Genomic DNA, 27,903 nt, shown 5'->3' on the forward strand with positions numbered 1-27,903 from the left:
GATGATGATCCTGGGCCACAGCACTCACAAGTTCCATTTACTGCAGTGTGTGGTTGACCCTGGGAAATTGTAACTCCTGGCTAGGTAGACTTGTGCTGCAACTCTTAAGCCAGCTGCTTCTCAGACCTGTTCAACGCTGGCTCAGCCGCAGCGACCACTGGAAGGCAGAGTTATTAATTAAAGGTGTGCAGAGTATTCTGTGGGGCTGGAAGACATGTCACCAAGGAAACAGTGGTGTTTTTATTATATGAATTCATACCTAGCTTTGGATTTCCTTCCAGAGCCAGAGCACATTAGAATATTAACAAGGAGGTGCCATTCCCTTAAACCAGGGAAAGGGGTTAAGCAGGAGGCTAAGTGGTGGTGCGTGATTGCTGGAACTTGGCTGTGGATACCTGTAAAACAAGCAGGTAAAGAGGATTCCTCTAGCTGAACTGGAAATTCGGTAGATTTCTGGTTCAGCCAATAAGGGCAACATCTACCAGCAATATTTAGGGCTTGCCACAAAAGGGTGGTTTTTGAGCAGATATCCAGAATAATTATTTTGAATTCCTGTGGATTCATATTCTTAGGAAGTCTGACATCCCTGGCATTATTCTGGAATAGCTATTCCACTTTATGTTCACATTGCACTTATTCTGGAACAATTTGTACAGACAGTCAGAAATCACAGGGATTCTTGCTATTGGGCTCACTGTGCTAGGATCGCACTGGACATATCCCCACTCCATCCTTCTGCTCTCTAGAAACATTTTGGGGGGAACTAGAAACAAAACAGCCTTCACACTTCTTTAGATTTTGTATAAGACTTCCTTTATTATAAATAGAGCTGCATGAGAAGATCTATACAAATTCAACAGTGTCCTGCTATAAAAGCAGCGGTTTGAGTACAGCATTGTCAATCAAGGAAGACCTTACTTTGGACAGTTGTGGTTTATTGCCCATCTCAGCTGCATTGCCAGGGTTGATCTTCATACTACAGTTTTGCTTCTGAGCTAACATATTACACCCCCCAATCCTAAAAAAAAAGACAAGTAATAAATAAAGCTATTTACTATGTAGGATCCTGTGAGAACTAACCTCTCAATGACCAGCAGCTAAGCTGTTACAAGTGGGTAAAGTCTCATTTCTTCACCACAGAGAAAACGTTGCAAAGGCTTTGCATTAAAACCGTCTGGTGAACAAGCACCAAATCCTGCTGCTTGAATACTGGATACTGGATAAAGTTTTGGATCTCTCTGCTGAAATACATCTTTATACCCCCATAAGACCTGTATACAGAGCAAGCTGGAGAGAGAGAAGCCATATTCTATGGTTGCCACATACCCCAACAGCTCCCCTCAGAAGACATTCAGCTCCTGAAAAACAGTAACAACCTTAGACCAAGACATTTCCTAAAGGCAAATGGCTCCTGAGGCTATGTTGTAGATCAGTGGCTGCTATCAAGCCGCCACTAATTCCATTGCTTTGACAGAGCCTATAATAAAATATTAAAACCACAAGTTGAGGGTGGAGGCAGTGGTTGGAAACCAGCGGAAGGCAGCAGGAGTTCATCTGTTAGATTCACTTGGTTAGCAAACAGCAAGAACAGCACTGAGACACAAGAAAGAGGTCCGGGACAGGCAGTTTACCCTTCCTTAGGATCTCTCACAGAGATACAGGCATTACCAAAGAGATGTTGTATGTTTGTTACTCGTGTCATATGCTGTTAGGTTTTAAAAGAACGTTATTCACTTTAAACCACAAAACCCCACTTCCACCCCCACCCTTTAAAGCTGCTTCCTATGAATGCCCAGCCAGACTTCAATCAAAGTAGAACTAAACATGGGCAGCACTAAAAAGTCTTAGGACATTTTTTTACTGGCTGAGAGCTGATGGAGCTGAACTCTTATAAACCTTTTTTATGAAATGTGAGTGTGGCCTTTTACTGATAGGGCTAGTAGTTGGTGGGCAAGATTTAATACAGGAGGGACAAGGCAGTCCAAGGAATGATGTGCCTCACATCATGGCCTCCTTGTACCGCTGCAGAGGTCTGATCCAGAGAAACACTGTGTACCCACACCTCCTCTGATGGGACACGTATATACCTCTGGTATATATACTGGTATATGGCTTGCAAAGAAGATCTCTACCCTCAGGCTTACTGGAGCATGGCTTATAATCACAGAGCACTTCTCCCCCCGGACAGGTATGAGTGGGTTCCCTCACAGCCTAAATGCACAGAACAGACCTCTTAAAAGGTGCTCAGTGCAAAATGAGCATATTGCATGTAGGAAAATTAAGCCAAGCAATGTGCTTTCAGGGGAATCAAATCCAGAAATTCCTTGGTTCAGCTCCAGCTTGGGTTCAACTAAACCCCATGAGAACACTTCAGGGTCAGTTTGGGCTTAAGAGAGAACAGGTACACAAATACAGAAAATGAAGAACAAAAGATTCAATCCACTTATCAGTTTAGGTTCCCTTTGAGTCTGAGCAGCAGCATTCGGAGCTGTGTAAAGACGAGTTTAGGCATGTTTACAAGCCTGTGGGACTGGCGTTACAAAGCTTTGTTCTGACATTTTAACAGGGGAGTTACCTTATTCTGTTCAACAGCCTTTTCTTCTCATCCTCCCCCTGCTCAACCTTATATAAAAGTTATTTTTCAACCCTGAATGTCATTTCCTGAGAGACCTGGGTCACAAATTTGTTTCTGTTCTTTGGACAGGCTAAATTTAGACTCCTGACAGGAAATGGCAGAGAAATTTTTATTTCTCTCTGGTTGGGTTGGGAACACATTTAGAAGCAACTCTGACCACAACTGCTTCAGCATGACCTGCCTGCCGACAGCCCATGCAAAGCTGGATCTGCTACAGGCAGTGTGCAGTAAACCTGGGCAGGTAAAAATGGCAAATTGCTTGGGTTTGCAAACAACTTACACAGCTTCCAATGTAGCCTCCAGGCTCCACTATTCACCCACCCTCCCTGTACCTCTGCTTGTCACTACCTGCTTGTCATGTCCCCTGAGATTGCTCCTGCCCTCTTTTCTACTGGGGAAGGCTTGCTTGGTTGTACTAATGAAAGCCAGGGGCTTACAGCACTCATTAGCGTTAGCAATTAGTCCTGCCCTGTTGCTCTGCCGGCCCTGGCAGTCTCCCAGGCACTCATCGCCAAGGATGCTGAAGCAAGCACTGATGATCCAAGACTCTTTCCTACTGGCAAGGAGGAAAAGAGCCACCAGCCTCTTCTCTCCCATTTTGCTTCCTACCCCTTACTTTCTGCTCAGAAACATTACTTAACCACCCTGTAGCTATGATGATAAAAGCCAAGGGGAGCAGCAATTTGAGCAAAGAGTTCCCTGTCCCCACCTCTGCTTTCTTATAAACCAGGTGTGGAAATGGGAGTTACAGCTTTCTCTGCCTTTGTGCATGAAATGTCCCTCACTGGTGGAGGGACAGACAAAAGCAGACATCAAGGAAGCGGTGAAGTGGTTTTTACCAGAAAAAGGGAAGAGAGGACGTGTCTATGGAGAGTTTGCTTACCAGGCTGGATAATAAGCCTCATGCTGTATGCTGTCCCCAGTAGTGATACAGGACTAAATCTTCTCTCTGATGCATGTGATAGAGAGGATTGATAAAAAGGGACCTGTGGAGTCATGGTAATATCATCCCTGATGGGTCTCACCACCCAGAACAACTACCCTCTTGTAAACAGGATTCAGAGAAGCCCTGGTGTAAAACATTGCAGGAAATCCTAGTGTAAGAAAATGGTAGGAAAGGCCCCTTAGCACTGGAGGCCAGGCCTCTGGGACCAGCACAAAGCACATCTGCACTGAGGCCCTGGCTTGGATCCTGCACGAAGCACACGAAGGAGGGTGAGGAGCTACTGAGCCCTCTCCTCCAGCAAAGCCACCTCGCCAGGGCTGGGCAGCCCACTGGCACAGCACTAACATGCTGCTTCCTGAGGGAGTTCAGGCATCTCCATTTCTGCATTGTTTTTTAGCACATGCCTCGAGATTCCCACCTGGCTTGAAAGCCTGCAGAAGCTGTCATTTCCCCATCGTGCTCCCAGCTCAGCAAATTATGGTCTGCTAGCAGCAGCTCCTCAGAACCTCATCAGAGCAGCAGTCTTTAAAAGGATTGAGGAAGACCTATATAGAGGCAAAAAGGTAGCTTTTGCCTGGGTATCTGGGAGCAGAAGTGATGCGACACAGACCACAAGGCAGCTGCAGAGACAGCGCTGCCAAGCTCTGCTACATGTGCACCTCTTTCATCCTCTCCTCCTAACTCAGAGCCATCCTGCTGGCCCTGGCCTCATTAAAACCATGCTGGAAGAGTCACATTCTCATTTGGAGGGTGATTGTTCCCTCCTGCTACCGGACTGCTGAGATTGGCTTCATTACAGGATAATTTTGAAGAACTGCTTCTTTTATGAAAGCATAACCTGTAGCAGTCCTTTCTCTCTTGGCTGTTCTCAGCCTTGCTGCCCCGAGGTAAGGAAAACAAACAAATAAACCAAAACACCAGAACCCACTAACGGTGTTTCTCTTTTATCTAAGGTAAAAAAGGTTCCTGTCCATTTATCTATGGAAAATGGCCAGGAATATAACCCACTAGCCATGTTACCATGAAGAAAATGGAAGAAGACTTGAATGAGATGGTCTGAAGACACAGACCCTGCTGCCTGCTCTGCTACATCCTCCCCAGGGAGAAGAAACGTGCAGGGTGCAAGGGTGTTTTTGAAGGACAGGACAAGCCATTTAAAGTACTGCTGCAAGTCCTATCAAGAAGGCTTTTTTTTATAACTACAGTTACCTTTCGATTAAAGAGCTGTGGTTGATTTAAGGATCTCCATCTGGTCCAGGTCTTGTGCATGACCCTCCTCCTCACATCAGCACCGAGTCTTATGTTGCACTTCCCATTGGTCGCAGAGCTCCTGCTGTCTGCAAGCAGACAGGCTCCTGCGATCCCAAAATCCTGTCTCTGATTCCTCCACCCTTTTCTTATCTCCCCCTTCCAAAGGAAATGAAGTATTGGCCACCACCACCATTTGCATTGCAGGCATCTCAATAAATTAGTCATATTTGTTGCTCACCACCACTGTAGCGTGACTGAGGCACAATAGAAAAATATATTCTTAGCTGCATAAAACCCAGCCAGCACACCAGTGGAGCAGAAACTTACTTTTATACCACGTCTTCCAGTTTCTCCCTATCCTCCCCCCATCCCCTCTCCCCTACTGCAGAAACCATGGCCCAGGACCGGTTCAGCTGCAGACAAGAAGCTGTACTGGCGAAGTCGGTTGTCTCCAGGAGGCTTCGGAAAGCTGCCCTCTGGACTTGTGCTTAGAGGAACAAGTGTTTTCCTGCTGGCTTTGGTTAAAGGGAATCCTTATGGATCCCATTGGTGTGTGCAAGGGGAATGTGCACCGTGTACTCATTTATCAGTGCAGACATGTTCCTGAGCATCTCATGGAACGTGTCCACTGTCTTCCTGTAAACGTCCCTGCGTAGCACAAAGGGACGGAAAAGGTTGAGAGGCTCAGCCCTCTGGAATATGATGGGGAAGCCCAGCTCTGCTGGTACCTTCCCATTGCCAATGAAGAAGTGGTAGAGCTTCTTCTCATGCAAACATTTCTCCAGGAATTTCAGCAAGTCCTGTAGACGGGCCTCCAACTTCTCTGGGGCCCAGTCCTGACTGGGACGTGCCTGCAGGAGATGCAGCATCACTGTCTTCAGGTGGTAGTTGGTAAGCCCACTTGGACCTGTGAGGCTGCACTGCTTCCCATGGAGGAAGGAGAGGATCTGAAGGCAGCTGACATGGCAGGCGTTAGCAGGCAGTGTTTTGGAGACCAGCTGGATGAACCTCCTCTCATACACTGCAAAGGTGAGAAACCAGTGAGTGCTGGAGGGGAGGTCTGCTGCCAGGCCCCTCCGAGGGAAATGAGAGATGAAGTAAACGTCAGAGTTCTCATACTGCACCACAGGGGTGAGGTTGAAGGCAATTGATTTCCCTGACCTAAATTTTATCTTCAGGGCTCCTGGCGAGTCCAGGAGGCTGAAGGAAAGGTCGAATTCGTACTTGTGGGAGATTCTGTTCCAGGCCTTGGTGACCGCGATCTGAAACCACTTCATGACTTGGTCGGCATCCAGATATTGTGTATTTTTGAAGCACAGGAGGTCTTCCATCTCACTGCTGGGCCTGGTAGTATTTGCTTTGCTATGGAGGAGGCACAGCATATCTTCCCCTAGTTTAGTCTTGTCACAGATGCAACCTGTCACATCCTCATCTGCCCTGCATACCTTGATAGTGCCATAACCTTGTTCATCGGGGGGAAAACAGTCGCCAGAGCACCAGGTCTGGGACCGGAAACAGTATGGCTCTGGGGGGGCAAAAGGCACTATCAGATCACAGACAAAAGGTTTACGCACTCTCCAATTCTCATACATGCTCCCCACACCCATGCAGTCCTCCACTTCCATGTCAGCATCCCGGTTACAAACACTCCTCAAGGCCTCCAGCAGGTCATCTGCAAAGCCTTCCACCATCTCCCGCATCCTGGCCATGTCTCCAGTGGTACCCAGGATACGCTTCTCATAGAAGCTGGCCAAGACAGCCTTGTCAGGGAAGGCCACTCCTTTAAATGCTTTCCCCAGGACAGCCATGTCATCCTCTTCTCCTCCTGTGTCCTGCCAATTCCCTTCCTGGAAATCCTGCCTCCAGAGCTCGATCAGCAGAAAGATGACCATGGAAAGGGCAGTCCACATATCCCATCGGACCTTTTCCTCTTTGCTTTCCTCCACTACCTCTGCAGCCTTCTCCAGTGCCTTCTGTGTGGCTTCCTGGTCTGCTATTTCCTGCTCCAAGCGCAACTGCTCCAGCCGAAGGCTCTCCTCCCGCTCCTTCATCTTCTGGATGATTTCTTCCGCGTTCTCGGGGACAGTGCCATTCTCTTTAGGGAAGAGGAGCGGGTGGTTGACAATAGCTGTAATCACCACTAGGCACACGCGGAAGATTCCCATGGGCATGGCAGTTCCTTCCCTGGAAGAGAAAGAAAGGCAGAATGACCCACAATTCGGAGTATGTTCCCTCAAGAAGAAAAATGAAAGAAACTCCCCATGAATAAAAGCTTTGGCATCCTTTCTAGCCCTGAAAAAACTGCTTGAGTCTAGAAGCTCCTAAGCACGTGCCTGTTCCTGCAAGTTATCAACCAAGCTTCCTAAAGAGACTTTATCAGCAGATAGTGAGGATGAAAGTGTCCTCTTATCAAATTAACTTAGAAGAACAGAACTGTGAAGGCGCTTGCTACTGTCAACCCACTGTGATGCTGTTGGGGCAGTGTGGGAGGGCATGCCCTTCCTCCCTCCTTTAAAGTTCTCAGGAGAGAAAGGCAAAGAAGCAGGCAGGACTTCCCCAGATGTAAAAAAGCAGGGCTGGAGATGACCACTGCTTTCCCTCAACAGAAGGCTAATGTTGCAGACGTGGCAATGGCATAGGCAGGGCTGTCCTGGCCACCTTCCATGTAAAGCATGTCTGGGGACCCACACAGCCTGCTTGGATTAGAGCAATCTTCGCTGCCAGTGCTGGTTATGTGCACCTGGGTGGGAACAAGCATGCGTGGTTTTGTGCTTCTAAGCAGGCACTAGAGGCAAAGCTCTTCCTGCCTGTCAGCACCATCAGGATCAGGCTGTGGTAAACCCTCCCGCCCCCAAGATGCCTAATGACTGTGGTCCCTGGAAAAAGGGCAGAGACAGAAAGATTGCTAAACTGGAAAGGGTTTCCTTTAACCCAGTGGTTTTAAAAGCATCGGTTTGTTTATTTTTGGTGCTTACTTCACTATTAATGTGTGGAAGACACTAGTAAACACGATGGCTTTGATCTAAGCCATCTTCCCCAAGCACCCCCTTAATAGCTGTGCTTGCAGCTGCTCACTCCTTTTTGAAGTAACCTTAAGCGTGGCTGTGACAACACACCCCGGGTCCTGGTGTCACTGCGCTTGCCGCAGGCAGCCATGTGCCAGCAACAGTCCCACGTGTAACCCCTTGCACAGGCCCTTGGCATGACTGAGACTGCTATGGTGTTTTGGAGTTGCTTTGTATGGTTACTGGCTCTGCTGCTTGGACCTCACACTTAATAAAGCTTTCCATGCCATGGGGCTCATGATGAAAGAATTTAATTCCCAGCTTTCTGGGACACGGTCCCACTGCTGGGACATTTGACGAGGCCTCCCAGAGATCTGGGCCAGAGGGTGCCCAGGCTAAAGCCTGGGCTGTTTCGTCCCAGGTGGCATTTCTGTTTCTGGATCATGTATCAAGATCCCAAGCACCTGCTCAGGGCAGGACAATCTGTGGTTGTCACCCACTGCTGGGATGTGGCAAGCTCACCAGTCCCTCTTTCTAGCAACATTACCCCTCAGTCCTAGCACAGGGAGATCAGAAGGACAAGACGGACAAGAAGGGGTATTTCTTCTTCCAGCTGGAACATTTTAACGCAGCTCCTTTAATGCCTCAAAAATGTGTTTGAGGGAAAAGGGTTTCTGTTACAAAGTCTACCCATAAAATACCTAATCAATCAAACCAGAAGGAGTAATCTCATTCCTAACAAACCAATTCATCCTGCTGCAGGAATGAGGCTGTTTCACAGAGAGCCAAGAGATCGTGAGGCACCATGTGTGCACCGGGAGCTGAGGGCTGTAATTTTCTCCTCCTGCAATAGCTCCTTCCTGGCCTGAACCCAGCATGTTTTGGTACCACAGCAACCCTGCTGTCCCAGCGTCTGGGCAAGGAGGAGAAAGTCTCTGGCAATCAAATTTATGCCTCCACAGGGCATGCAATAAAGATAGATCCATCCCAGTGGGCCTTGTTATCATTACTGCACAACAAACTGCTAGCTTTTGATTGCAGGAACCTAGATTTCCTCAATGTGAGCACTTACTGTACATGGGAACTGTATCCTTCGTCATGCAGTTATCTTTGCTTACAAGAGAGCTGGGACTGGAATAACAAGGGAAGAGAACAGGATTGAGATGCATTGTCCAAGCAGCAAAAAAATTCACATGGTGCTCAGGATAACGCTAAGTGCCCCTCCCTCTGTAACATTTACTAACTACCCTTTTTTTAGATCCCAGGTACATGCATAGATGCATGTCCTTACACAGACATTGCTCTGGAGATGGTTTGCTGGCCTTTCTTGTCCTTTTTACATTTACATTAACTCTCTTTTACATTCACATTAACTCTCTAATTCATCAGGCAATTAATTAAAGCTGAATTAATGCCCAAAGCTGGGTGTTCCAGTTATTCTGTGAGCTCCATGCCTGGCCACATTTTAAAAATAAACTGGGGTCACCCTGCATTGCAAAGGGCTTTATCAGTTTGCCGGGGCAGGGCAGGAAGCGCTGGCGAGTTCCTTTCCTTAGTACTACGCTCTTGCAGACCACGTGTGCTTTCCAAGCTTAAAAATAACATGGCCAAGGGCCAGATGCCTCCTCTTGCAGTCTTGAGCAGGACGACATTGCTGCTCTGCCCTGCTAGACCTCTGTCCCTGCGGATGAGATGTTTTACTGTTACCGGATTACTTCTTAGATGCATAAGGCTGAAAGAAGTCAGCTTCCTTAGGATCTTCTTGTACCCTTCAAGACTATCCCATGCCCAGCTGCCCATGGACACAGTGCTTCCAAAGGTTACCTGCCCCAAAGCCCTGCTAGCAGAAGGGGTTAGGCCAGGCATCCGCAAGTCCATCACTGGCCGGATCAGCTCAATTCATTCTAAGTTACACTGATAGTCTAGGCTACCCCAGCTGATTTTGCAGGAGTAGGTTAGGAACCACGCACACAACCTTTTCCCCCAGCAAACTCTACAAGCATCAACCTCTGGAAGAGAGTCAGGATGAAAACTGGAAGTGATAACATCCTCAGGTCACATGAATTTGCAAGAGGCATGTCCGTTTTCCAGCCTGAACAGAGGAAGTTTTCCTGGTCAAAACCACCCTTTTGCTACTGCAGCTATTCGCACCAGAAAATGAAGCCAAACTTTAACCCCAATTAAGGCTTAAGGTTAATCATGCTCAGTGACCAAGGTCGGCGGAGCCTGGCCTTGACAGCAGCAAGGGTGGTACAGGCAGAGCATTCCCACACCTCATCAGACACAGCTTTCCTGGCTAATATGGAAAGACTAAATAACACAGGTGAAACCAGTAGCACTGCCTGCTAGGGCGGTCCAGCCTTCCCCATAACAAAGGCCGCTCTTTTTCCTTGCTTTTAACTTCAGCCCAAGCAATTTCAGTCTGATAAAAATATTTATGCCTGGTCTGGCTGAGACAGCTTTTGTGTGGGGAAGAGGGAGAGAGTCCAAATGTTTCCAAGCTGGAGACTAAGAAAGAGAAACATCATTATTTCATCTATGCATCCAATTTAGCAACATTTCAAGCATAAGGAAGAAAAAAGGTATTCATGAGTTTTTAAACAGCAAGTTCCCAAAGTGATCTTTGACCTTTTCCAGATTTCTGTCCCTGCCAGTTTTTTCCCATTCAAAACACAGGCAATGTCTAGGCTTGGTAACAGGCTTACATCTAACTACCTTCTGCTGACCCTCTTGCAGCAGTCCCAGGGCTCCAAAGACCCCACTGAGGGAGGGCACTGTGGTCCTCACCGCATCACAGGCAGGCCGTGTCCGTGAGCAGCCGAGCCTGCCCTTGCCCTGCTCCCCAGGCTGGGGCATCCCTGGGGTGAGAGAGCAGAGACCCCACCTCTTGTGCTCCCACATGCACAAAGCAGGGAAAGGAGCAGTGAGGCCGAGGAAAGCCGCTCAGGGAAGGGAGGAGGGCCGGGAGCAAGCAGGTACATGAAGCCCCAATGTCCCTATGCAAAGCTCCATCTCTGCTCACTGCCCAGCACGTGATGCTGCTTGTTCAAACCCGACCCTAGCACCAGAATTAGTTTCCTTCTGGGCTTTTCTGCGGCACTCTGCTTCAGTGACTGGGTGCTTCACCGATTTTAAGGTTAACGACCGCTCTGAACAACCCTGGGAAGTGAGGGGGCAGGCACCATCCCAGTCTCCAGCTGCAGAGTGAGGGCTCAGAGAGATAAAAGCAGCAGATCGTTTGCTGCACAATTAGAAACAACGATCAGCTGCATCCTGCAGCACTTGGTATGTTCAAAGGCTTCACCAAGAGCACCTGTAGCCCTCCACCCTCAGCTCCCAGGCAAGTTAGGCCTCATCCTTTCAAGTCTGAAGCAGCGTCCCTGGCTAGAGGATCCTGATCAGCCCCACAGCAGGTCCTGGATGATGCGGGGAGCCCCAAGAGGGGAAGGGGAAAGATGACACTGCTATCATGCAGTTCAGGTTGGTGCCATGGAGACACATGCAGAAGGAGGGCAGCTTTCACACTAAGCTGATCTGAAAGCCCTTTGCTGCGCGGTTCAGTAATGTTTGGTTCACCTGCTTGCCTGGAGCATGGTTACAGGTAGCATGTTGCAAGGAAAGGGAAGCAGCGCATGAAGCTCACAGGCACATAAAGCCATCACACAGCCAGGCAGTGGCTTGCCTAAGGTCAAGTGATGGCTGGAAAGCACCCTCTGCATGGGGATTTTGAGAGCTGCCTGAAATCCTCTTGCATACACATCATAAAAACCAAGGGGTGAGTCTGCCCAGAGGCTTGCCTCAAAACTGCCACTGGAAAAGACTATTCTCCTTTGCCACATTTGGGCAGTGCCAGCCACACCAAAGGCTGGAGAGGAAATGGGCTGGAGCTCAGAAAATGGTCCCTCAGGTGAGACCTGACTCGTCAGCCATGCTCAGCCCCTTGGCATTGGAGCAAACGCAGAGTTGGAGCTCCTCACCAGCACAAATGAAGCCCCCTAAGCTGAAAAACTGGTGCTGAGCTCTGCAAACCAGCACTTGCTGTGCCTGCAAATCTGCAGTAACTGTCTCCGTATCATCTGCACTACCTGGGTCCCTGCACAAGTGGCCTGGAAGGAAAATCATATGGAGATATGTCCTGGTTTTGGCTGGGATAGAGTTAATTTTCTTCATAGTAGCTAGTATGGGGCTATGTTTTGGATTTGTGCTGGAAACAGTGTTGCTAATATAGAGATGTCTTCATTACTGCTGAGCAGTGCTTGCACAGTCAAGGCCTTTTCTGCTTCTCACCCCACCCCACCAGCGAGCAGGCTGGGGGTGCACAGGAAGCTGGGAGGGGACACAGCTGGGACAGCTGACCCCAACTGACCAAAGGGATATTGCATACTATATGACGTCATGCTCAGCATATAAAGCTGGGGGAAGAAGAAGGAAGGGGAGGATGTTTGAAGTGATGGCGTTTGTCTTCCCAAGTAACCGTTACACGTGATGGAGCCCTGCTTTCCTGGAGATGGCTGAACACCTGCCTGCCCATAGGAAGAAGTGGATGAATTCCTTGTTTTGCTTTGCTTGCGTGCACAGCTTTTGCTTTACCTATTAAACTGTCTTTATCTCAACCCACGAGTTTTCTCACTTTTACTCTTCCGATTCTCTCCCCCATCCCACCAGGGGGGAGTGAGTGAGCGGCTGTGTGGTGCTTAGTTGCCGGCTGGGGTTAAACCATGACAAGAGACTATTGCAAGACAATATAAAAATAGCCATCACACTGTTTCCTGACTGTAGTCAGCCCTGAAGATGAATAGTGCTTGCAGTGCACGCTAGCACAAGCAGATTTGCTCAGTGGTGTTTTATGTGGCATAGGGGCAGAGCTCCGCTCTACCTTCAGCTTCTGCCTTGAAGACCTCCTCCTCACCTGGGAGCATCACAGAGCTCACCTGGTGTTCGTGTGGGCTGACTTGGGACAGCCACTGTCCTGTGGCAGTATGTGCTCTCCCCCTTCCTACCAGCCACCCTGCCATAGGGGATTTCCCTGCATGAGCAGCAAAGTCCTTCGTAGAAACAATGATGCTCAAAGCCGTAACAATATCCCATCCCTTCCAGTTAAAATGTGCTCAACTTCTGATGTCCCCAAGCCTTCCTCACACCCTTTTCCACAGCAGCTTCAGACCCTTTTGCCTCCTGCTCAGTCTGGCGAAGGGAAAGAAAGAGATTTAAATGGCAGCTTGCAACTTGTCTCTGTAGGCTGCTCATGTGCTCTGAGCTCAGATAACCCTCCATCTTCTCTTCCCTTTCATTAACAGTCCCTTTCTTTCCTCAAGAGTTCCTCATACAGCTGTATTTTTTTCTACCTTTTTATTCTCTTAAATTTTGAATCATGGGAAGCAAAACACGCTCTGGCTGGTGTTCAGCAATAAACCAAATAGGAGTGAGCTGAAGCTTTGATTCTTAAATTAGAAAAACCCAAGTCAAGCCACTGAATGCCATTCAGTAATGCACCGGAATACGCCAAGACGTCATTTATGACACACTCGATTGCTTCCCGTGATTTGGCTATGAATAGGTAGCTGCCACACTGTGTTTTTCTTTGGTAGGCTGCAAGAAAAGAGGCGATTTGAAGAGATGATAAAAACTACAGCTGGTTGGGAGCTTTTTTCATTGAAAGCTGCCAAGTTTTTGAAACCAGAACTTTCATGGGAACAAATATGATTTCTGAGAGTCTTTTTGGGAAGGTCCTTGAGGTCTGGAAAGGACTCCGCTGCTTGTTTTGACTGAAGAGATTAACAGCCCAGAACAGCCACTAACCTGCACTTGGGACTTTCTTACTGGGAAGATGTGAATCTCAAGCCCAGAGGTTTCAGGCCCAGCCCAGCCATACTCCCTCATAGCTGAGCTTCTGGGAGCTCCATGATTACTCCCCTTGCTATAACAGAAAACAAATTGCCTTTTGGCCTTTGAGTGTATAGTCTGAAAATGCTTCTGCTGCATTTATGAAGACCTAGTCAAGACAAAAAGTTTGCTGAAAGCCCTTTGTAAAGCACTATGTCCTTCTCCAATTTGCAAATACTGTTGCCACCTCTGCAGCTATTCAGAGGTATGCCTGGCTGCAGCAGAAAGAAAGTATGTTTCCTCCTACTGGGGACTAGAAGCTCTGAATTGCAAGAAACATGCACAATGAAAAAGAAATGGGAATTGCAGAGATGCATGCCAGTATTATTGTTCCTGCCAAAAACTTGGAAAGATGCACTTTATTTAGTCAACCCCACACCATGCTGCTGTTTTTCCACCATCTCCCCATCAACGTTTACAGAGCAATCGAAAGGCCTTTGCTGGCTCAGGACAGATGATGAGGGCAGTTTTCCTTCCAGCTGCTACATGTAAAACCTTCAGGAATAGAGACGTGTTGGATGGATGTTCACAGAAAAAGACGAAGGTACCACTAGAGAGAGCAATACCCTGGTGAAGATATCGGACTGGTCTGCCATTAGTTGCTGGGAAATTGTTCAAATTTTGCCTCTTTTGCACTGAGAAGAATGAGAAAATGTTCAGGTTTTAATTTCATATGCACATATTTAAAAAACAGAGCACACGTCTATGCCCTTAGAGTCTGATCACTTACATGATTACATGATGACAGAAACTTCTGTTGAAGGCTCTCCTCCAAATTCAGGAGGGAGTAACAGTAATCTAAGCTTTGGTCTCCTTCCCAGCCCCTGAGGTTGCTGCCCTCATCACTTGGCTGCTTTCAGGTCAATGCTCTGCTCTGCAGGTTTGACCTGGGCTTTCACAGGACTTGAGGAATTGGTTTTGGCAGGACTTCACTCAAACCTGTCTTGTTCTTGAGACCATTTTTACTGAAAACGTACTTTCTGGGGTGGGCAGGGGAAGAGTCCCATTTGGTGAAGAACTTCAGACCAGAAGCAAGTGAGGTTTCCTCCCAGGTCAGCACCACGTTTTTTGAGGCCTACAGGTTATCCAGCACCCCAGTGTGATGGACGCTGCCAGCTAAGCCAGCTCCTAGGAGACATCATGCTGAAGCATTGCATCTCAAAACAAGAGTTTCCATGTTCACTTGAGTCAGCAAGGTGGGGCTGGCGAGGCTCTGGACCCTCAGGGGGGCTGGAGGGCCCTTATAGCCGAGGCAAACGCTCAGAGCCCACATACTGAAACACACCCCAGGGTGACTAAGGGTTTATTGCACCAGTCTACCGTTCCCATCCCACTATGTATGCATTAGCATATGTGATCCTGCCTAGTTTTCACCTGGCACAGGCAGCAAGAGCCCAGAGGCTCAGATGAGGATCCTCAGCTGGTTTGTACCCTCCAGGACGAAGATGCCACTGCTGCAGTGAGAACATGTCCCCAGACCCATACAAAGCCATGAAGACCCCCCACTTCCTGCTCTACCATCAGCTTTGACAGCACCCAGTGCAGCCCACCCAGAGATCATGCACCATGGAACAGCCAGGATAGGCTCCTGCTCTCCCATCTCTTGAGCACACAGTCAGCTGCAGCGCACACAGCCCAGCCAAGAAAATTGGGAGCCACAAAAATGCAATACAGAGTCTGAGCGACACCAGCTTGTGCTGTTCTTTAACCCCCTATGAATTAAGCTTGTGTTGGTGTGATGAACTACCGACAGGGACAGGACAGTTCCAGCCACAGCAGCTGTAACTCATGCTCTGACTTGTCTTCTTGAGCATTAAATTAGTGCTACAGACGAAGTACCAAATTCCAGTTGCCAGCACAGTCAGAGCTGGTTCAGCACCGAGTGGGATCAGGCTCTGTCTTTGGCTCCCTACCAAAGCCACCAGTGGAAAGGACCGAATGCACCAACACATGAGGTGCAGGGGTCTGGATGTTGAGACTGGTACCACAGCCATGCTTAAAACCAGAACAAGCCAGCTGGCCTGCTCAGGACTACACAAGACAGGTATGGCAGAGCAACTGCCTTCTAAAACACACCTGGAAGCCCCACCCCAGATTAGCTGCTTGGCCACAGGACAGCAGCTGGACAAGGTCACTTGCCTGATAACTATTGTTTTGCTGTTTGAGAACATGTTAGCCTTTCGTAACATCCGTGGACATCCTGTCCCGAGCCTGTTGCACTGCCAACGGGGTCAGTTGTGCAGCCCGAGTAGGACATCCTGCCCAACAGGTCTGCTGTGGACTTTCGGAAGCAATATTTTCCTCCCGGGGTCACCAGATCAGGTATTTCCAAGGAAATGCTGATGCTCATCCTGTGTACAGGACTAGGTAGCCCTCCCTTCCCATGGACAGGCAGATTCGGGGTGGATAAGCATGTGAGCGGCACTGACATTGCTCTGGAGGCAGATGCTACTGTGCAGCCCCATGTCCAAATGAGGAGTGATTTTGCCAGCATCTCTCCAAGCAGAGGAGTGCTTGACTTGCCCTGGGAAGGACAGGGAGTCTCTCTCATGTCTTCTGGTCATTCACTACCTTTGCCAACAGGAAGCTTTCTCTCATGCCTCATTAACTCTCCCTTGCTGCAGTTTGAACCCCTAACTTTCCAGTGGCCACTGTGGGTAAAAGTAGGACAGATTGTTTCTTTTCTTCTTGCAGCAGCACTCAAGATGTTCAGAGGTCCTCCCCTCCTGCCTCAGCTTTCTCTGCACACAGATGCATTTGTAAGATGTTATCGTAAAATCCCATGGGCCCCCTTCCCACAAAGCCTAGACAGTACAAAGTTTTCTTTCTGGCTCAAAAGGAGTTATTTGCCTTCTAGGGCTCTTTTCCAAAACCCAAAGAGATGTGGCACCTGTTAGATTTTCAGTTTCATCAGCAAGTGGGGGATTTATCTGGGTATTTCTGTCACTATTTCTCAGTGCATACAGGTATCACGCCACATGATTCTGGCCCCCTCTTCCTGCCCCAGAAGCTGGTAGCCACCATCAAGGACAGCTGTTACAACTGCTAAATAAATGCAGAACCACGTCATGCCCCCAAAACACTCACTGTTTACTCACTGTAAGGCTGGACCCAAGAGGGGGTGCCCATGGAGACCAGGAGACAAAGCTAACAGCGTGAGAAGTGTGTTACTCAGCATCCTGCCCACTGCCTGAATGTGGTTTTTTTGCTTTTTGACTGTGCAAGCCAGCTCAGCTCTTGTCAGCAAGCAGCACGTGGGCAGTCTGTGCAGTGCCTCGGGTTCCCCCTGCTACAGCTGAGAAGCGGTTTTACAAATTGGAACATAGTGCTGGCTGCAAGGGAGGCAGGAGGGGAAAGGTAGGAAGTGTGCATGTGGCTCCCACCCATGTACTGAGCTCTTGTGGTAGGATCCTGGCCAGGAACAGCTTGGCTTTTTAAGCCAAATAAATTCTGTCTGTTAATTGTGAGGAAAACAACTGGAGTAGATGGAACTTCCAGGGTGGTTTTTTGGGGTTTTTTTTTTTGTTTGTTTGTTTTTGAGGAGAAAAGACACACACCAAGGGAAAAAAAAAAAAAAAGGTTGGCTTACTAACCTTGCCAGCTCCCTCCCCCTCAAACCCAATGTGATGGGAGCCCAGGCAATAGCTGGTTGTTCCCTTGCACAATCTTTCACCAGCACAGATGGACGCAAACCCCCTGCTGCTTTACCAAAAACCTGATAGTGTCAACCACAAGATATGGAGCAATGTCACCGCACAGATGCTCTCTGGCCTCCACCTGATGCTCACGCTGGGACACATTCTGGCTGTCACCCTCTCAGCCACATGACCTCCCCTTGCACATGCAGGCAGCCATGGCTTATTGATCTAATCTGGCAGTCACCCCAGGGAAAGGTGGCGAGAATACAAAAAGGGTTCAATTGCCAAGATGTTTGTTTAAATCTGCCCTCCTTTTACCTGCCTAGTTCTCAACAAGGTGGAGAAAAATCACACCAGTGTTGTTAAATCAGGTAGTGGTTACTCTGACTCTCCTCATGCTAAGGTAAGCATATGCCCTACCTCACTACACATCCAACTTAACTGTGTGTTGTACGTCCATTGAAACGAATGCTTCGGTATGAAAAGGGCTGGTGGAAACATTATCAGAAAGTTGATTTCCCAGCAGGGACACACCACTCCAGCACATCTAAGAAGAGCATGTGTGGATATTGGCACAGCTCAGACATGACTTGCAGAATGATTATGTTTTACTTGTGAAACTGTGAAGTCCCATTTCAGTCATGTAACAATGAGCACTTACATATTACAGACAGTAGCATGCACAGTAGTTGCCAGACACTTCCACACTGAGACACTGAACAAAAACACAGCAAAAAGAAATTGTCATTGCAGGCTAGGAATTTGGTTGATCTGAGACCTTCTACTCCGTCACAGTCTTGACTCAGTGACAAAGTCACACTGCTATGTCAGGAGACCTGCAGGCCCAAGTATCTGCTTAAACAGGACTCAAAAACACTGGATGGGATTGGAGGCTTGTGTGATATTGGACTATTGTTTTGCTAACTAGTTACAGCTGTCTGTATTCAAACAGTTGGGCAGGAACAGTATTTAAGAGCTGGCTATTGTAGCCAAAATGTCACCACAGAAACGAAAAGCAATGCTTTATTCCATTGCCTGAAATCCCAGCTTTTTTTTATAAAACACAATATAGTTCCTTAAATAAAGTAAAAAAACCCCAACAGACTGTGAAAGCCCCTGCAGGGATGGGTAGAGGGTGTGGAAGGAGGAGAGGGCAAGATTGAGCACTTTTACTGCAATGCCCTGTTTCCTTGACTCTCACTAGGATGACTCCCTGATCTAAGCAGAGGCACTCTGCATTGCATGCCAGCATCTGCAGGCCCTCTTACTTCATTACCTGGTGGCTCTAGAAAAGAGCAGGAGAAACAACACAAATGCTTTGGGAAGCAGTAAGCCCAGTCTTGGCTTACTAGTCATAAACCTAAAAACTGCCAAGAGACACGAACGCACACAAATATGTTGGCTGTAGAGTACTGCTGGCTAACCCTGCTTTTCAAAATGAGTTTGAATAAATAAAAATCAGAAGAAAAAAACAAAGCCATACAAGAAAACAAACTGTCCCACTTCCATACAATATTTCCATGAAGTTCATCCTTTCAGCACCCGTGGCCACCAACTCGGAGCCATTTTCACCCAAGGGAATGACTCAGAGACCAGCCTATTGCCACATGCACCCATATTTAATAATTTTCATGTGCTCTTTGCTCAGTCCCCTCTGCTTACCAACAAAAGAAAACATCTTTAAGCTCTTTCCTTCTCTGAAGAGTTTGTAAACTGAATGCTGTGAAGAAAAACTCTGAAAAGACTCAATGGGAAAACAGCGATGTAACATGCACTGCTGTAGCAAAAGTACCAGACACACATATTAAGGCTGTGAAGCCACGTGGTTTTCATTTGGGATGTGTGGGGTGAACACATACGCTTGCTTCCTTTATAACATAAGCACAACAAAGGAAGGCTTTGTTTGAACGCCAAGGGACAGCCTCTCCGCACACTTAAAGACTAAGTTACAACGTAATGGGAACTGTGAGTCATAGCTGTGGGGCCCCTGCTCACAGGCACAAAAATCCCCTCTGCTGCAGCAGGCAAGGAGTTTAGCTTAGCAAGGAGCAAAGACAGCTTCCAGCTCTGCATGGGAGACTGAAAGTGTCCAGGACTAGCAGCAAATACAAGGCTGAGCTGTGAGCACGTGTCGTGGATGACTTACAACGCAAACACGTCCCTTTCAGTTGACGTTTCTTCCTGTAACTCCTTCAGAGCTTGAGATCATAACTCTGCACTCGTTCCAAGAGCATAAAGCAGCTATGGCTCAACAAGGAGGTGGCATGGACGTCAGCCAAGCACCTTCAGACAGTCTTTTGACTTTGGCTGCAGAAGAGCATGGCCATGATACTTAGACTGAGCACAGCCAGCTTGCTAGGTAGGACCGCAGTAGAGCTCTATGTCCTTAAGTCACCTAGTGTGCCAGATAATTTATGTCACTGTGTCTTACAGTAGGGGCGGGTCAGCTGATGGATTCCAGCTACCCAAAATACAGACACCCATCTCATCCTTGCCCCTACTAGCCTGGGAGAAAAAGATAAGGGTCTTCTTCAATTATCATGAATGGGTTGCAATCTGCAGTGCAGAAGTGGCTGTGCTGCAGAAAATCCAAGCGTCTTCTCTCGCATTTCCAACAGTCCCAAGGTATTTGGTTGCTAAATCTCCAGACACCTTTAGAAATCAAACTCTCATCTGAAACCAGTGGCAGTCAGGTACCTGAACATCTAGGAGGAAATAGCTTAGGATCTAAGCATTTTGGGAGCAGACACACACAAGCTCCTCTGGGAAGCACTATACTGTGAACATCAAGTGTCACAGTTTAAGTTTGAGAATGTCTCCTTAGCTCCATCTCTGGTATGTATTAATATTCTACAAGAGCTTAAAAAAATAGGGAAAAAAAAGAAGTCTGAAAAAGCAATACAGTCTCCTCCCTCTGCCTACACGCATGGCCTACACTGTGCCTGGATGGTTTCTGGCAAGTCTTTGTCTACTTTCTTCTGAAAAGCTTCCAGCAAATCTCCATCTCTGCTTCCCAAGGCAGTCTAGACTACTGCTTAACTACCTCTACCTGTAGGAAAGTCTCCTTATGACTGCATGTGCTTTCTCCAAAACAAGCTGTAAGCCCTGCTGGGATTCTGGCACATACAGGCGGTATCTTGTCTTAGTGAGCTACCTCCCTCCCTGCAGGCAGCGTGGGAACCATTTGCTCCCACTCCTCGTCAGGTGCTCACCAAGCATCACCAAATCCTCTGCAATTTGGAAGAACTGGAAGCAAGGCACTCTGAAGCTGATTTTCATTGTTTTCACTTGGGTTTGGCCACAAACTCTCTCTTTTCAATTGACAGCGCCCACCATCCCTTGAGGCAACCCAGAGAAAGATGCAGTTGGTTACACAGGTGGCTCAGCTGACACCTTATAGCTAATGTCACTTTTCTGCTCAGGTGCAAGAACCTTCTCTACGTGCTCTTCCCCCTGGTTTCGAAAGCGAAGGAACAGTATATTTTCCTTTGCCAGGCAACTGAAATAACCATATGAATTGGGAGACTCTGCCTAACAGGGCTTAAATTCTGCAACAGTTGGCCTCAATGGTCCTCATCCTTGCCAACACTATGCTTGGTTTTTCCAAGCCCCATGCATGGCAGTAGGGTGCATCAGATGTTTTCCCTGTAAATGCTGAAAAAGCATCTCTGCCTTGAGGCAAATATCACTGACATAAATAATATGCTAGATCAGCCAGAAAAACCTGCCTCTGGAAGAGGGATAATAATGAAAGATGGTGGGGGGAAAGAGTTTCATTTACACACAGGAAGATGGCAATGGGCCAGCTCTCACAGCTTTGATCAGGGCTGGCTGGAAGAGCATGCCAGGGAACGCTGTGAGCTGAGCTTTTCTAGAGCAGAGCAGCCATTCGAACTGAATGGGATAACAAGAAGGGGACAGACACCACCCAACTCAGATGCAGATCCAGAATAAATAAGAAAAAGAAAAAAAAAAAAAAAAATCATGTGGAGTACATGAAGTAACAGGTACCCAGAGCTGTAGCAGGACATTGCGGCAGCCAGGACTGCTGCTCTGGTGACTCCCTCAGCTCCAGTTCTTTCCTTGCCACCACTGCTATCCGCAGAGCCTCCTGTCACACGGTCACAGAGCAGCACTGCCAGACATCTGGGTTTCACCTGGCAGTTCTGCTATCAGCAGGTTTTTCAGGGCTTTTTGTACAAATGTGGAAACTCTACACATTGCTGACTTGTAAAAGCCACTATTTCCCTTCAATCCAGCTGCCTCTGCTGTCACCCCTGATCATCAGGAGGTTGTCCAGGCACTTCCAGGCCTTTGCTCTCCCTCTAACACCTGGAAGAGGGGGAATCTAGTGCTTGCCCAATCTGGGTAAGGTACCTCTGGCAAGTTCTCCTGCAGAGCAGCAAATGCAACAGTAGCTGCTGTCAGCAAAGCTTGGACCTGTTGCTTCCCTTCTGCCACCACTCTGACTAGACCCCAACTGTACCAAGCAGTCAGATAAAAGCAGTTTTATACTGAATGCCCAAAGACAGAGGCTTTTAACACTGATCTTCTAAACTGAAGCCATTTCCAAATTAAACCTTCACAATATTGCTACTTTTGCTTTGCAAGCGCTGTCTGACCCTCACGGCTGGGAACGTTTACTAAAATATGAGCCACACCACTTTCCTTCCGGCATTTCTGCCGCAAGGCTCAAGATCTCCTAGTGAGAGCCCATCAAGAAGCTTTTTAAAATCACATCAAATCTGGAAGGAAGAATGACCCCCGGAGCACTTACCTGCTACACGACTTTGCAGGTGCTCATTAAACTTCACATTAGTACTATCACTGTGATGCAGAGAAGGCTATATTCAGTCACCCACCGCTGAAGCACAGCCAGGAAGTCTGCAAAACACAGAGAGAACGAATGAGGAAGTTCAGGCAGAAGATGGGTACATAATGCAGTTATCTAAATTACGGATTGATTAAAAGAGAGATTAACTCACCCCCTTACCTAATAAAGTGATCATAAAAGCTCAAGAAACCAGAAATAATCAGCTTTGAAGTGATCAGGGAAGAGTTGAAATGCTGCTTCTCCCATGGGAAATCGTGCAAATCACACCAGGGGTCTGTCAGCGCTGCAGACATACTGGCAAGCGAGGACCTCCCTCCTCTGACTCCATCCTCACACACCAGCCCTCTCCTTTCAAAATGGATTAGGGTCAAATTAGCAGCTGCCTAAGTGCAAGGGCTGGGACAGTTTTGTCTGGGATTGGTTTGTCTCAGAAAAGGCATCTAGCTGCTGTAAGCAGCTTGTGAGGTAGAAATACTTGCGTGGGGAGCTGGGTTTAGAGAGCTAATGTGATAAACAGAAAACACAGGAGAAGAGGCAGGAAATAAGTCAAAGAGCATACAGGAAGATGTGAAACACAGAACCACAAAAGACAAACTACCGTATTTTAGGAGAGAGAAGTTAAGAAATTTTGTGTGAAACAGGAAACAAAGCGAAGTCCTCTGAGCAGAAGCAGGAGTGGATGGGCCTGACAAGCTGGTTGCAGGCAGATAAAGGAGATGTTACCCAGCTGCGCACAAGTGGGCTGGGGAACAGGAATCCACCGCCCTTGTTACCAGCCATGATCACTCCTTCAAACCCTCTGTCTTGATCCAAAGGATGACGAAATCATGAATAGCCCTTCCGCGGGCTGAGCTGGGCTTTGGATCTGGGTCCTTTAAGGGCTCGATATTAGGTTGACACATCCTTGCTCTCCTGAACACCTTCACTTTGGCAGCCGTTGGGGAGGGGATGGCTCAACCCTCCCTCCTCCCACATACCTGCTCTGACCAGACCGTGTGTACAGTTTCACTTCTCTGTTTCCATCTTCAACTGTGAGGGCAAATTGGGCAAACAGGCTCTGCCTTGACCTCCCAGCGCCTCACAGCCTGCAGGGCTGCTTGTGCCTCTGCTCAACCAGCGCCACGACACTACCAGCAGCAGCACAGACTGCCGAGCACAGGAGCAAGACACCGCAATCCCAAAAGGTCTGGATCCATGCTGTAATATCCCAGTGGATGTTTGTTAGCCTTCAGGGCCTGCAATGCCTGGTCACGTGGTGGCTCAGGGCCAGTTAAGTACAGCAGGCGCTTCTGCTTGGAGGAAAGGAGATATGAAGTGCTGTGCAGGAACTTCTGCTACGGGACTTATATGCGCTCACTTGTTAAAATAATTCTTAAATCTCAAAAGAGAGAGTTTAAGTCAGGGTCTCCCTCTAATACATGTGTATAGATGCTGAAGAAACCTTGGCTGAACCTTAGGGGATGTTCTAAGGTCACTACAAGAAGGTCCCTCTCAGCAGTGGGTGCATCTGCGCTGCATCCTCATATGTTAGCACAAACCTCCTCTCGCTCCCTCAGAGGCAGTCCAAGCAACACAGCACAGTGTTTGTTGTGGGTCAGCCCTATACAAGAACCTCCTCTCCATGCCAGAAATCAAACCTGCCCCTGCTCCAGTGAAGCTCAGCAGCTAGTTTGGCCTTTAGGTCGTGGCAGTAAAACCTGTTTGTTTTGCTGAACTGCCGGTCAAGGTTGGCTCAGCCAACTTCGCATGGCCCACATGTGCATGGAAATCAAAACAAGCTAAAAAAAGAGCCCTGTTGCAGCTGCACCCCTGGGCCAGCTCTCCGTCCCTCGAGCTGCTCGGAGCTTGGCTACCTGCCTCCCTTCCTATCGGCCACGCTGAGGGGTCAATGGGCAGAAGGTTTTGCTTACACAGGTGAGCCCACATCCCTGTAAAACCTGGAATTCATAGTTGGGCACATGATGATGCCGTGCAGCGCACACCCTGGCCATGCTCCCTTCCTCCCGCCTGAAAACCAGAGTCTCTACCTCTCTCCACCACCCAGCAATTACATGTGCAGATGGAAAGTATGCCACACGGCAGCAAACTGGCTTTTTCCCAGTGTAACTGGATTATAATAACACTTGGGAGAGAAAGACCTGGCCCATCCAACAGCCCATTTTAAAGGGGATCTGAGAGAATAAGCCAGAAGATTTTTTTCAGCTTTCTTCTCCACTGCACCATTGCTATGGATTGCAATTGCAATTCTGTGGAGCAGAGCGTGCAGGACAGCAGGGAGACTCGTGCAGACTCTTCACGGAGTTCATATCAGTGCTTCCCAGAACAACTGCTTCTTAATGTTCACCTTGTTGACAGAGGCTGAATTTAGGCTAAATTTTGCCAGGACAGTTGTTTTAGAGGGGATGCAGATGTGGCAGGAGAAAGCCATACAACTAGAAAAATAAGCCACCCCTTTTGCTGTGTACCTACTGCACTCAGGGAACTGATTTAAGCTATCAGCAACAAAAAAAATAACAGTATGCCACAATACAATCCACTAAGTGTGTTTCCTGATATCGCACTATCTGCATTAATTTATTTGCAGGCAAGCTCCAAGATACTGAAACAACAGTCAGCAGGTAGACAGTCAAAAGCCAGCCTAAAATTGTCCTTGTGAAACACATACAGTTTTTCCTTGAAAAACAAACTTGGAAATTAGTTAGATCAGCTCATGGAACACCAATGTTAGGTTTCTGTGGGTCAGATTCCCTCCCCCTGTTACTCATTGCCACGTAAGGAGGATCACAAGCACTGGCATCCCCCTAGACCCGCCGTGCAGCAGAGGCACGCGGGAGTCCTTATTGCCATGGGGAGAACCGACAAAAAACAAAACGGGAGCAGGACATGCAGCTTTGGTGGCCCTAGTCGCCAGACGGCCCAAAACAATCACTCAGGAAAAGCAAAGTCCCCCAGTCCCCGACCAGGGCTATTTAGTCTGACTTGGGGGGGGGGGGGGGGGGGCGGCCGGGGGGAAGGCTGTTCTTAGTATATTGTCATGCTCCAAGCAACAAAAGGAGGAAGACAGTTAGGTGGGGAGGGGCACTGCCTGAGCTCTTGATAAACAGGTACACCACCTTTGGTGTGCACAGGTTGCTTCTTCCCTTGCAGATGCCACTGGTGCAAACACAGATCACTGCATTCTGCACACCCGAGCCATGCAAACAACAACAACAACAAAAAAGTGTCATTTACCAGCTGGGAGCCAAGCAGCCCTCAGGGCTGATCCCAGTACTGACACTGGCTCTCCGACCTTTGGCAAATCAACTCACCTCTCTCCACATCTCTGGCAATCACACTTAATATGTGCATTTCCCATGTGGGAGCAGTGTGAAGCGTCTATTGTGCTGAAAACAAGATTGAAGAGAAGGCTTTAAGTTTCTATTCCTAATTTCCATGCTCTGCTTTTCCTCAAGGACTGAAGAAACCCCTTTCAAGTATATTAAGGAAAACTGGAATCAGTAGGTTTTAAAAGCAGATGTCTATGAAAGTAAACAGAATCACTTTAAGTCAGAGCTGCAGAAGAGCATGATCATCACCACCAAACCAAACTCAAAAACCTCACAAAACAAACCATACTGTACTACAGCTGCTCTCCGGCCCAAGTGCTCCTTGCCTGGCAGCTCAGGTCCTTGCCTGGCAGCTCAGGCCAAACACTCATGCCTGAAGGAGATGCGCTGGGTATGGTTTAGGCCTATAGCACTCATTAAAAACACATTAATAGTAATGTTCACTTAGAGACACTGCTGGAGCTCATCTCACCTGACCACATAACAGACACCAATAGCAACATGTCCTCTTTTCCTGAAGGATTTTAACATGGCAGGTCCCAAGAGAACTGCTTCAGTGGGAGATTGCCAAGTTGAAAATGCAAAGGCCAGCAAGGCTCTGGTTCTGTGTGTCAGTTTTACAGCCCATGACTTCCAGTATCCCCTTCCTGACTCACTCTGATTTGAGCTACAAATACCTACTGGCCATCTTTCAAAAAGACATCCAGACACACGAATAGCAGCTCTACCAAAAACATCGCTCCTTCTCTCTGTACTCATTAGAGAGATATACTGTATCTCAGAACAAAGGCAAAAAAGTCTTGTCACAAACTAAGCCCAAGCCACGTAAATACTGAACACCCAGCAAAGCTCAATGATGCATTTTGCATGGACTGTACATGCTTGAGATCACCACTGGCCTAAGGTCCCCCGTGCTGTTGGCACCAACAAGAGGAGGTGGCTGCAGGGTCTCTTATTCAGCATGACTCGATCCCGCTGAGGTTCCCCATGCGCTCCACTGAAGGGGGCTGCAGCCTGAAAGGGGGCCCCTGAAAGCAGGCTGCCTTCAGCTCCTTGCGCTTGGCTCCTGCCTAGGCTTCTGGGAGAGGAAAACCGAAAGATCTGTAGAAACTCTGGTGGGCACAGTAGTCTGCCTCAGGGGCCTGATCCGGCCCGATGCCCGAATACCCACCAAGACGAGCCACTTACACACGGGGAGAGTGCAAAATGCCAAAGTTACTCCGTAAAGAGACACACCAACGCGACCTGTTGCAGGCAGGCAGACACCGGCACCCGCCGCACCTAGTCCTGCGGCTTTCCTCTCCAAAACCGCCGCGGCAGACACGGGCAAAGCCCTTCCCACGACGGCGGCGCGGAGAAGCGGGACAAATCCCCCCCCCGGGCCGCCCCCCCCGCGTGCTCAGAGTCCCCGCAGCTCCGGACGAGACTTACCGGGCCGGGCCGGGGCTCCGCCGGGGCCGCCGCTCCCCGCGGGAGGTCCGCGCAGACCGGCGGGTGTCGGGGCGGCGGCGGCCGCTTCCCGGGGCGGCGGAGCGTCCCGCAGCGCGGCGACTCCGCTCGGTGAGGTGCAGGCGAGCCCGCCCAGCCTGGCCAGAGCGGGTTTCCTTTTCCCTTTGGCTTTTTGTTTCCCTCCTCCTTCAAACCACCCCCGCCAGCCCTAGGAGCCGAGCCATCCTCCGGCAGGCTGCAGTTTGCTCTCTGAGCTCCCTCCCGGCTGCCCCATTAGCTTCCCAGATGGTTTTGTACTAAGGGCACCGGGGACGGGGAGGAAATGCGCTCGTTTTGCTTCTCGGATGTATTCTGACCTCCTGGTGGTCGTGGCTGAGAGTCAGGAAAGCAGCTGAAACACGTAACCTCGGTTGTAGTTCTTATCAAAGCAAAGAAGCAGATCCCAGGGACGCTGAACCATTTTCCTGCTCAGAGCTGGTACAAGTAGAAACTTGTGAATCTGCCCAACGTCCTTTCGAGGCAGAGAAGTGGCACTAGTTTCCTTGTAGGGGTGAGGGAGCCGAGGCACAGCAGGGTTAACTTAACCAATGATAAAGGCCACTGTAAGGGATTTAAAAAGTGTTTTCCAGCACTGCCCTCATTCTACAGTTAAAGGGCATCTTCTTACAGATCTAGCAGAGAAGTAAGTTTGCTCAACAACTATCGCTTCCACAAAAAAGCTTAAGGGCACCAGGTTTGAGCAACAGCATAATAACATCTATCTGATTTAGGGGAACTATAGATCCCTTTATTGCACCCTTCCACTTTCCACAGCATTGCAACAACTGTCTTATATTACCACTGGTATGGCATGTTGCACGTTCTCCACCACTGCTGCTTTGATTTTTTTTTAAGCTCAGATGGTGGACATGTGCTGCAGTGGGAGACAATCTGCGT

The 27,903-nt window shown here is 48.5% G+C and overlaps 1 protein-coding gene across 2 annotated transcripts; it reads right to left on the bottom strand.

Moving 5' to 3' along the window:
• Nucleotides 1-796: 796 nt before the first annotated feature.
• On the bottom strand, nucleotides 797-27,251 carry ITPRIP (inositol 1,4,5-trisphosphate receptor interacting protein). Of its 2 annotated transcripts, XM_076338967.1 has the most exons (4): nucleotides 26,950-27,251; nucleotides 22,136-22,242; nucleotides 8,910-8,968; nucleotides 797-7,016 (listed from the first exon to the last, which is right to left on the bottom strand). In XM_076338967.1, the coding sequence occupies exon 4, from the start codon at nucleotides 7,001-7,003 to the stop codon at nucleotides 5,354-5,356; it is 1,650 nt and encodes a 549-aa protein (XP_076195082.1). In that variant the 5' UTR covers nucleotides 7,004-7,016; nucleotides 8,910-8,968; nucleotides 22,136-22,242; nucleotides 26,950-27,251; the 3' UTR covers nucleotides 797-5,353. The 2 variants fall into 2 exon arrangements, with proteins under 2 accessions (XP_076195082.1, XP_076195081.1); XM_076338966.1 differs by lacking the exon at nucleotides 8,910-8,968.
• Between the last annotated feature and the right edge of the window lie 652 nt (nucleotides 27,252-27,903).

Source organism: Aptenodytes patagonicus, chromosome 5 (assembly GCF_965638725.1).
Source record: "Aptenodytes patagonicus chromosome 5, bAptPat1.pri.cur, whole genome shotgun sequence".
Lineage (NCBI taxonomy): Eukaryota > Metazoa > Chordata > Aves > Sphenisciformes > Spheniscidae > Aptenodytes > Aptenodytes patagonicus.

Bases quoted from the DNA above. Each gene is read 5' to 3' on its own strand.
- ITPRIP (XM_076338966.1), bottom strand. From the start codon at position 7,003: ATGCCCATGGGAATCTTCCGCGTGTGCCTAGTGGTGATTACAGCTATT.